At 33.5% G+C, this 12013-nt stretch overlaps 1 protein-coding gene across 1 annotated transcript in view; it reads left to right on the plus strand.

Moving 5' to 3' along the window:
- Nucleotides 1-12013, plus strand: part of LOC145979775 (uncharacterized) — a 240510-nt gene that overhangs the window by 215245 nt on the left and 13252 nt on the right. Inside the window, exons 26-29 of the mRNA XM_083112754.1 lie at nt 181-364; nt 8970-9272; nt 10887-11125; nt 11702-11774. Coding sequence (XP_082968880.1) covers nt 181-364; nt 8970-9272; nt 10887-11125; nt 11702-11774 — 799 coding nt within the window. The remainder of the gene's footprint in view (nt 1-180; nt 365-8969; nt 9273-10886; nt 11126-11701; nt 11775-12013) is intronic.

The following is a 12013-nucleotide window of genomic DNA, read 5'->3' on the forward strand; positions in this document are numbered from 1 at the left end:
TTGTTAAGAATACATTAGAAATTATTAGGGCTGTAGTGGTAAGCTGTAAATACTCTTAATGGCATGGAAAATTTTCCAAATTTGAAAGACATTTTAACATACTTTATTTGAGAATGTAAGGATAATCAAAGCAAAATTACGTGAACTGTTTCATTCATATATTTTTCCACTTCTTTCTAGTGTCTCCAATTACTAGCATGTAAGAGGCATATTTGCAGATCATCAGCAGGTGATGTAAATGTTGGAACTAACTCTGTCACTTTGTATGGACTCTATCCACTTGCTCAGTATGAAATAAAGGTGGCAGCTTTCACAGGAACATTGGGACAATTTAGCAGAATACTAGAATTAGTTGAGCCTACAAGTAAGACACAGTTTGTTTTGTTACCATAATGATAATATTTTAAATGTGATTGTTCTTGTGATATTTAAGATGTTTATTAAATTTATTTCTATATTATCAGACAAATTTGATCTAACATTCATTAAACATTATTCTTCAATATTCTTCCATTTTTCTGTCTCCAATCAGTTAGTACTTAAGAGGAATATAATAATTTCAATTTTTATGTTGAACTTGGATATCTCATAGTGAAGAGCAATGACACACAAGGAAATTAATGGATGTGTAGCCAGAATATTAATTCATGTTTCCAAAATGCAAAAGTACAGATGCATATTTCAGCTGGTAAAATAAAATATTGAGTGTAGCCAGCAAGAAGTAATTCATGCAATTGGAGACATAAAATTGCATACTTGGCAGAATTTTTAATGTTGCCTCAATGATCCCAAGGCAACTTAACACAACTGGATTTGTTTTGAGGTGTATGACAATGTATGTTCTCATTGTACAGTCTATTTTTGTAATGTAAGTGCTACAAGAATGGCATCAATAGTTCTCAGAATGTAAGAGATGGCAAATGTCTGTTTTGCTTATTTATTTATTTCTTCAGAAAGCATGGTTTGGAATTTATAAACTCTTTCCATCCAGTGGTGTATATTGAAAATTTGACCTGGTTTATTGAAACAATTCTTATTTTTTGTATATATGTGTGATTATATGTATATATGTTGATTACCAGTGGTAAATCACATATGAAAGCCACTGCTTTCATCCTAGAATTTCTCTACATTAAATATGAGTGTCAGTCAAAAAGTTAGTTGCACTAGCATGAATGAAATAGCATATGGAATATGGAGAACAGTTCTTATATTTATATAAAAGCACACAATTTATGAAGTCGTGCATAAAAGGTTATGTTTTTGCACATAAAAGGTGCAGATTAAGCCAGATGACAAGCCGAAACGATATTCATTTGCCCTCTGTGCAACAAACGGAGCTCATGTGAAGCTATACTGAACTGAAACTGCTTTCAATAAAACTTGGTGAGTGTGCCTTCAAAATGTATGTTTTGGTTTCTGGCTACTCCTTACCATATTAAAATAACACACTTTTAAAAACTGTCAGTCCCACTCTGGACACCCTGTACACTACCAAAACTACTTTTGTACATAATCACCAGGTCTGTTTAAATATTTGTCATATCATGATATGGATTTTTCTATAACTTGTTTGAATAATTCCCATCCAACTTTCAATAATCGTTCTTGCATTGTAGTTTTAACTTCCAGATCAGAATGATATCTCTGTTTTGGAAGTTCATCTTCCATAGGCCCAAAAATATGAAAATCACATGGTGCAATGTCTGGATTATGAATCATTTCATCAACACATTCAACAATGTCCCTCTTTGTCTCAGTTGATGGTAATTGTCCTCAATATCCATGAGCCCATTCTCAAACAACACTCACCATTTTGCAATTGACTGGCATGAACTAACTAACTCCCTAGCTTTCTTAAACCCGAAGGTTCATGGCTGCAGCAACACAGGCCTTTCATCTTTCCCTATCTTGAGCAAGTTCTATATACTCTTTTCCATCCCTACTGATTTCCCTTAGGTCCATCTCAACGTTGTCCCTCCATCTTCGTCTTGGTCTTCCTACAGGTCTCTTACTATCATGTTTCCCAACAAGAATCCTGTAAACTCCTCTTTCCTCTCCCATTCGTGCCACATGGCCTGCCCACCTAAGTCTTCTTGATTTAATTATTCTAATAATATCTGGACATGAATACAAATTATGTAGTTCTAAATTATGTAACCTTCTCCACTCACCTGTCTCCTCATCCCTTTTAGGTCCAAAGATTTACCTAAGGATCTTATTTTCAAATACTCTCAAATTATGTTCCTCTTTCAATGTAAGAGACCAAGTTTCACATCCATATAATACTACAGGCAAAATTACTGTTTTGTATATTTTAACTTTTAGTTTCTTAGATATTAAATGAGAAGACAAAAGTTTATGAAGAGAGAAGTAACATGCATTTCCTGATTTAAGCCTACTTTTTATTTCCTCTTTATTATAATTTTAATTTGTTAATATTACTCCTAAGTATTTGAATTTGGAAACTGGTTCAAACGAGTTGTTATCAATAATTAGATTTTGATTATTACCTAACACTTGGTTTCGGCCTGTAAGCATATATTTAGTTTTCTCTTTGTTAACTTCCAAACCTATTTCTTTAGCAGTTTTGAAAAATATTTTAGCATTATTCATAATTGTATTCACATCATCCCCCAGTAAGTCTACATCATCTGCATTTGCTAACAACTGAGTCACACCATTTAATTTTAGTCCTTCTTTAGTTTCTTTTACCTTCCTAACAGCATATTCTAAGGCAAAATTAAAGAGCAATGGAGATAATGCATCTCCTTGTTTTAACCCATCATGAATTGTAAATTTGTCAGACATATTAATACTCACACGAATTTTACTTTCTGTTTCACTGGTGCATATTTTTATCATACTAACAAGCTTCTTAGGTATTCCAAACTCTATTAATATATTATATAATTTATCTCTTTTGACCGAATCATATGCTTTTTTGAAATCAATGAATAGCTGATGGATATTTTGATTATATTCCCACTTTTTTTCAAGTGTCTGTCTGATATGAAAAATTTGATCTGTAGTTGATCTGTTATGTTTAAATCCACATTGATAATCACCTATAATTTCATTAGCATATGGGGTTAGTCTTGTTTAAACAATGTTAGATAATATTCTATATGTTGTTGAGAGTAGAGAAATTCCACGGTAATTATTGCAGTTCATTTTATCACCTTTTTTAAACAGCAACAATTATGGATTCTTTCCACTGTTGAGGGATTTCTTCTTTATTCCATATTAAATAAATTAATTTATGAATTTGACATATTAATGAATTTCCACCATATTTAATTAACTCAGCTGGTATTAAATCAATGCCAGGTGCTTTGTTATTTTTTAGCCTTTTAATAGCATCTTTAACTTCAGTCAAGTTAGGTTCTGGAACTAAAAGTTCTGTTGTGTGTACTTCATTACTTCTGATTTATCTCCTACAAGGACATTTAAAAGGTCATTAAAGTAGTTCTTCCATCTATTAAGAATATCGCTTGGGTCAGCTAGAAAATCACCGTCTTTATCTTTTATCAAGTTTACTTTAGGTTGCCACCCCTTTCTAAACTCATTTACACCTTTATATAAATCTCTGATATTTTTATTTTTGCTGTTTGTTTCAATTTCGTTAATTTTGCTTTTCAAGTAATCTCTTTTTTTACTTCTGAAGGTGCGGTTAACTTCTCGCTTTATTCTATTATAATTGTTTAGATCTGTATCATCAGAGTCTAGCCTGATTTCTGATGGCTTACTTTTTCTCGGTTTATGGCATCCTATACTTTCTTTAGCTGCTGATTCCATTGCATTACGTATGTGCTCCCAATTCTTATTTACGTCTGTTTCATTTATATTTTCATCATCATTTAAATCCTGCAAAACATCAAATCTATTTGACAGTTTAATTTGGTAATCTTTCTTAATTCTTTCATCAGTAAACTTTCCTGTATCAAATTTTAGAACTTTTACATTTTGTTGCTTATGATTTATCACTGAGAGTCATTCTCTTAATTTAGCAATTACTAAATAATGGTCACCGGCACAGTCAGCACCTCTATGTGTACGAACGTCAATTATACTAGTATGCCTTCTCTTATCAATGAGAATATGATCTATCTGATTATGAGTTTTACCATCTGGAGAAGACCAGGTATATTTATGGATATCTTTATGTTTAAAAGTGGTACTTTTCACAATTAAATTCTTTGAGGTTGCAAAAGTAATCAATCTTATACCATTATCATTACTTAATTCATGAAGACTTTCTTTACCAATCGTGGGTTTAAATGTCTCTTCTTTGCCAATCTGTGCATTACAGTCACCTAACAGAATTTTCATATCATACTGGGAAAATTTATCAAAGACCTGTTCTAACTCTGTATAAAAATCATCTTTAGTATTATCATCTTTATCTTCCATTGGTGCATGAATGTTTATTAAAATAATTTTGCACCACCTACCCTGTAAAACTGCATATGATATCCTATCATTAATAAATTCTACTGTTTTAAGAGCCGAGATAGTTCTATTATTTATGAAAAAGCCTGTTCCAAAATTATGATTTTCAGTACCACCATAGAAAAAAGTATAATTTTTAGTTTTACAATTCCCTTCTCCTGGCCACCTAACTTCCTGGACAGCTACTACATCTAATTTATACTTAACTATCTCATTAACTGTACACTGAAATGCCCCAGGCCGGTAAAGGCTCAGAACATTCCAGGTGCCTAATTTAATATCCTTATTCCTAACGTAGATCTTATCCTTAGTCCAGGGACCTCCCAAAGTAGTCCCCACCTGGAGATCCAAACGGGGGACTATTTTACCAACTAACTAACTAACTCTCTAGCCTTCTTAAACCCGAAGGTTCATGGCTGCAGCAACATAGGCCTTCCATCTGTCCCTATCTTGAGCAAGATCTATATACTCTTTCCCATCCCTACCGATTTCCTTTAGGTCCATCTCAACGTTGTCCCTCCATCTTCGTCTTGGCCTTCCTACAGGTCTCTTACCATCTGGTTTCCCAACAAGAATCCTGTAAACTCCTCTTTCCTCTCCCATTCGTGCCACATGGCCTGCCCACCTAAGTCTTCTTGATTTAATTATTCTAATAATATCTGGACATGAATACAAATTATGTAGTTCTAAATTATGTAACCTTCTCCACTCACCTGTCTCCTCATCCCTTTTAGGTCCAAAGATTTTCCTAAGGATCTTATTTTCAAATACTCTCAATTTATGTTCCTCTTTCAATGTAAGGGACCAAGTTTCACACCCATATAATACTACAGGCAAAATTACTGTTTTGTATATTTTAACTTTTAGTTTCTTAGATATTAAACGAGAAGACAAAAGTTTATGAAGAGAGAAGTAACATGCATTTCCTGAATTAAGCCTACTTTTTATTTCCTCTTTAATATAATTTTCATTTGTTAATATTACTCCTAAGTATTTGAATTTGGAAACTGGTTCAAACGAGTTGTTATCAATAATTAGATTTTGATTATTACCTAACACTTGGTTTCGGCCTGTAAGCATATATTTAGTTTTCTCTTTGTTAACTTCCAAACCTATCTCTTTAGCAGTTTTGAAAAATATTTTAGCATTATTCTTAATTGTATTCACATCATCCCCCAGTAAGTCTACATCATCTGCATATGCTAACAACTGAGTCACACCATTTAATTTTAGTCCTTCTTTAGTTTCTCTTACCTTCCTTACAGCATATTCTAAGGCAAAATTAAAGAGCAATGGAGATAATGCATCTCCTTGTTTTAACCCATCATGAATTGTAAATTTGTCAGACATATTATTACCCACACGAATTTTACTTTCTGCTTCACTGGTGCATATTTTTATCATACTAACAAGCTTCTTAGGTATTCCAAACTCTACTAATATATTATATAATTTATCTCTTTGACCGAATCATATGCTTTTTTGAAATCAATGAACAGCTGATGGACATTTTGATTATATTCCCACTTTTTTTCAAGTGTCTGTCTGATGTGAAAAATTTGATCTGTAGTTGATCTGTTACGTTTAAATCCATATTGATAATCACCTATAATTTCATTAGCATATGGGGTTAGTCTTGTTAAAAGAATGTTAGACAATATTTTGTATGTTGTTGAGAGTAGAGAAATTCCACGGTAATTATTGCAGTTCATTTTATCACCTTTTTTAAACACAGGAACAATTATGGATTCTTTCCACTGTTGAGGGATTTCTTCTTTATTCCATATTAAGCAAATTAATTTATGAATTTGACATATTAATGAATTTCCTCCATATTTAATTAACTCAGCTGGTATTAAATCAATGCCAGGTGCTTTGTTATTCTTTCGCCTTTTAATAGCATCTTTAACTTCAGTCAAGTTAGGTTCTGGAACTAAAGGTTCTGCTGTGTGTACTTCATTTACTTCTGATTTATCTCCTACAAGGACATTTAAAAGGTCATTAAAGTAGTTCTTCCATCTATTTAGAATATCGCTTGGGTCAGCTAGAAAATCACCGTCTTTATCTTTTATCAAGTTTACTTTAGGTTGCCACCCCTTTCTAAATTCATTTACACCTTTATATAAATCTCTGATATTTTTATTTTTGCTGTTTGTTTCAATTTCGTTAATTTTACTTTTCAAGTAATCTCTTTTTTTACTTCTGAAGGTGCGGTTAACTTCTCGCTATATTCTATTATAATTGTTTAGATTTGTATCATCAGAGTTATTTAACCACCTAAGTCTAGCCTGATTTCTTATTTCTATTAGATTATGACATTCATTATCAAACCATGGTTTACTTTTTCTTGGTTTATGGTATCCTATACTTTCTTTAGCTGCTGATTCTATTGCATTACGTATGTGCTCCCAATTCTTATTTACGTCTGTTTCATTTATATTTTCATCATCATTTAAATCCTGCAAAACATCAAATCTATTTGACAGTTTAATTTGGTAATCTTTCTTAATTCTTTCATCAGTAAACTTTCCTGTATCAAATTTTAGAACTTTTACATTTTGTTGCTTATGATTTATCACTGAGAGTCTTTGTCTTAATTTAGCAATTACTAAATAGTGGTCACTGGCACAGTAAGCACCTCTATGTGTATGAACGTCAATTATACTAGTATGCCTTCTCTTATCAATGAGAATATGATCTATCTGATTATGAGTTTTACCATCTGGAGAAGACCAGGTATATTTATGAATATCTTTATGTTTAAAAGTGGTACTTTTCACAATTAAATTCTTTGAGGTTGCAAAAGTAATCAATCTTATACCATTATCATTACTTAATTCATGAAGACTTTCTTTACCAATCGTGGGTTTAAATGTCTCTTCTTTGCCAATCTGTGCATTACAGTCACCTAACAGAATTTTCATATCATACTGGGAAAATTTATCAAAGATCTGTTCTAACTCTGCATAAAAATCATCTTTAGTATTATCATCTTTATCTTCCGTTGGTGCATGTATGTTTATTAAAATAATTTTACACCACCTACCCTGTAAAACTGCATATGATATCCTATCATTAATAAATTCTACTGTTTTAAGAGCCAAGATAATTCTATTATTTATGAAAAAGCCTGTTCCAAAATTATGATTTTCAGTACCACCATAGAAAAAAGTATAATTTTTAGTTTTACAATTCCCTTCTCCTGGCCACCTAACTTCCTGGACAGCTACTACATCTAATTTATACTTAACTATCTCATTAACTGTACACTGAAATGCCCCAGGCCGGTAAAGGCTCAGAACATTCCAGGTGCCTAATTTAATATCCTTATTCCTAACGTAGATTTTATCCTTAGTCCAGGGACCTCCCAAAGTAGTCCCCACCCGGAGATCCGAACGGACTATTTTACCTCCGGAATATTTTACCTTGGGAACATCCATGGCCTTATATTGCTGTTTTTTGACATGTCTTTTTACAGTGCAGAGTTGTCAGCTCTACGCCTAACCTCCAATATGAATGGAGGAACTACTACACAAGACGAACACAAACACATTAGGCAGCACAACTACTACACAAGACACACACAAACACATCACAACTATAACACAATATAAACACAAACACACCACAACTACTACACAATATAAACATAAACAAACTACATACCACAACTACTTCACAAGACAAACACAAACAAATTAGACAGCACAACTACTACGCAAGACAAAACAATCATACTAGACAGCTCAACTAAACACAAGACACATGGATACACATCACCGATACTACCCAAGACAAACAGAAATACATTAGACAGCATAACTACTACATAAGATAAACACAAACACACTAGACAGCACAACTACTACACAAGACAATCCCAACTACAACTACTGCCTATTCTAACCAAAATAAATGCATGAACTCCGGTGCAAGTTATGAAAGTAATTCTTAGTTATCCTTGATAACACACACCTGGTTAGGTTAGATAAAACAAGAACAAGCAGAACATTAAGCGTCAATGAAGCAGCTTAGTGTTTCTAATCCGACTAAAGTCAGAGATTGAAGGGGGTCGAGTGGCGGATTGTTTTTGCCTACTAAAGATTGACCAAGAAATGGAGTCCTATTTTCCTTTATCTTATAGAAAATATAACAAACACCCCCGACTGCTGGATGGAATTACTTTATCACCGCACACTTCATGCAATAGGCATTGAATCTATGTAGGGTTTCACGTTATTGCCCACAGAAAATGAGTGTGCTTCCACTTTGTGCACTGCCAGTTTGGATACCACTTCCAACTGACACGTTCACCACTAATAATGTCCGATCCCTAGCAACCAGGGTGCAACCACTACTTCACCTTTTCAAGGGACCTGTAAGCAATGTTGCTAACCACATTCATCAAAATGTATATTTCCAACAAAATGTTATGTGTAAGTGCAACTTATTTTTTTACTTTCCCTTGTATATTTGTTTAATTTTGTATTGTGCTTATAATTACTTTGTTTTTATAGTTCCTGATGTCCAACCATCCATAAGTGAAAAGCATACTGAAAGAACAAATTCAAGTTTCACCATTTATTGGGGTCCACCAGAGAATTGTTCAGATTTGAATGGCTTCCTATATGGCTATAGATACGAAGTATTCTCAATTGGCAATCATGTTCCTCTTGTTAGTGCAAGTACACAAGATACTTCAGCAACTTTCACTGGACTTACTCCTCACACGGATTATGAAGTGAAAGTGTACCTGGTGACATCTGGGGGCTGGAATGTGAACCTTCCTCTTATAATCCCAGCTAGCACAAGGGCCACAAGTAAGTATATCAAGCTAATAAACCATCAGATTTTAGTTGTGATCAATGATATCATTAATATTTGAAATTTGCTGATTTTGTTATCTCCATGTTGACTTTCAATTGGATTAATTATTTTATTATTTTTTTTACTTATCGTAATTGGATGAAATATATTATATGTATTGAAATGAAAGAAATATAGTCTAAAAATTCCAAACAGCTGTGATCAATTTAACTACAGTAAATATTCTTTCATACTAATATTCAAGACAGTTCATAACTGAGATTAAAATGTTTACAGTGTTTCTTGCCTGGCCCACCCTCATTTTACCTCCCCTCTGAGGCTCGGTGCACTCTGTACTCAGCTCTGATTTGTCTAGGGGTAATCTTTCTTGTATTGCAATGCACATGGGTTTGCTACATAATCATATAATTAACTACAAAATACCAAGAGACAGATAACCTTTGGGAAACCTTATTGTTGTAGGGGATAAATTACCTTGTCCAGCAACTGTGAAATCAAAATTCGAGATTTTGTAAATTTTCTAGTTTAATTAGTGTAAATTTAAATATATTATACAAGCTGTATCCGAATATTTCTCTCCTTATCGGGCCAAAATTCTAATTTTATTATACTGAAAATCTCTAATGTTTGTACAGTGGGACCTATGAGTATTTCCAAGCAAATTGTCCATCACCAAGTTTACTCTCTTAATTTTATGTAATGAGATCTTCAAAAATTCAAACAAAATGCCAAATAGGCTGCTGGCAACCTCTTCACCAGCACAAGTAAAAATTCATTCCTTAAAAACTAACAAGATACAAAAGAGAAATTAATAAAAGTAGTCATTGACAATTTGCCGAGCAATACTTGTGGATCCCATTGTACCTGGATGCTTTACATTTCGATTAATTACACCAGGAGTATGCTTGTTACAAGACAGATTCGCGTTACCCTCAAGAACATCTTAACAGCCTCAGTTTGTCCCCGACATGCAGGGCACCATAATTACTTTAAAAAAAAATCCAGTACAAACTACATTTTACCTGTAAAAGGCCCTAGTCTGCCTGGCAATTCTATTCCTCACAGCGTCCTTTGCGGGAGATCTGTCCTGCGATCTGAGCTGATCGAAGTGAAACAGCCTCTCCCCTTCCAAATCACAGTTCCAACAGCCAACCACACCCACTCTCATCTGGATGGCATCTGTTGCCAATGGCCCTTCTTTGAAAAGTTTAAATTTGTATCAGTTTTTCCTGAATGTTCGAGGCACATAGAAAGAACAGAGTGCTAGATGGTTTCTATACAGGGAATAGATAAACCTAAAATAAAAATGCATTATAAATCGAGTTACACTAATTAATTAGCACAGTGGTTCCCAAAGTGTGTGCTATGGCAGCCTGGTGTGCCGTGGCAGCCTGGCGCACCGTGGCTGGCTTACAAGGGTGCTGGGAAATGTTCCAATATTTTCACTTCCTCTCCCCCCCCCCCTTTCCCTTCCAGATGCCTATGACACTTTTTAATCTAATGGTAAATGAGGAATTTATAAAAGCATACTGAATAATCATTGTACTAAAAATAAAAGAAATGTATTTGCTAAGTGCTTAATTTATTTCTCCTAAATCTAACATTAGCACCAGGACCAGTCGAAAACCTAGCTGTTTACAAGAAAGGTCGCAGAATGCTAGGAGTAAGGTGGACAAAACCAAACCAAGTATTTGGGGATCTGGAATCTTTCAAAATCACTTACCACAAGGAGAGTGATGGGGATATGTTGACTGTTGTAATTCCTCCTCAACCATGTTCACTGTGGAACAATATGTATTGTCACACACTATCACCATTAACACCAGAAGAGGAGTATGTTGTAACTGTATGTTCTTTTCTGCTGTTATTGCTAGATTAAATTCATGTTTTGTTCAGGAAAGATTGATGTGAAGAGATTTAGTGTTATTTTAATTATTTCACTATTACTTGAAAAGCAAATATTGATTAATAAATAGTATTACTGATATATATTGCTTATATATTTTTTTCACTGCAAAGATAAACAGTAACATGTCTTGTGAGACTCCATTGTATTAATTATCTCTCTGTGTATCTCATGTAAAACATTAATTTGGCAAAAGTTTATTTACTTTATGTTCTAAGTTTTCCCTGTATCTTTTCATGTCAATAAGACATGTTATTTGACTGGATATAGGCTACTATCTTTCACCTGCATCATTACTGTCATCACTGTCAAAATATTGATATCAGATACGCTATTTTCTTGAGTTTTTAATGCATAAAGCTTTTGATATTAGGTGTCCTATTATTAGTTAATAGTCTACTACTTCTGCAGTAAATTCATTAACTTTTGCTAACTCCATTTTTATGCTCTTATTGTTAATAAAATTGTTTCAAAAGATAAAATAAAATAAAATATTTCTATTTTGAATCTTTGAAGGTCTCAGCCAGAAATACAGAAGTTGCTGAAGATGGGGAGGAAGCTACCATTGTTGCTGTAACAAAGGAGGGAGGTAGGTTATTTCATAGATTAATTAAGTGTGAGCATGAATGGGGCATGTTACCCTAACCAAGATGTTTCAACATAGGTAATGCTCACTTTTTATATTAATATGTAGCTTCCACAGGAGTCTGGACAAGATTTGAATTGAAGCATGATTAAAGTTAGATTGTTCCAGTAGTGTGCTGTGACCATTTAGATAGCTGAAGCACTGAACATATAATTTTTAAACAAACAATAGTACATCAATGG

The sequence above is a fragment of the Lepisma saccharinum genome, chromosome 26, assembly GCF_977018435.1.
Source record: "Lepisma saccharinum chromosome 26, izLepSacc3.1, whole genome shotgun sequence".
Classification (NCBI taxonomy): domain Eukaryota; kingdom Metazoa; phylum Arthropoda; class Insecta; order Zygentoma; family Lepismatidae; genus Lepisma; species Lepisma saccharinum.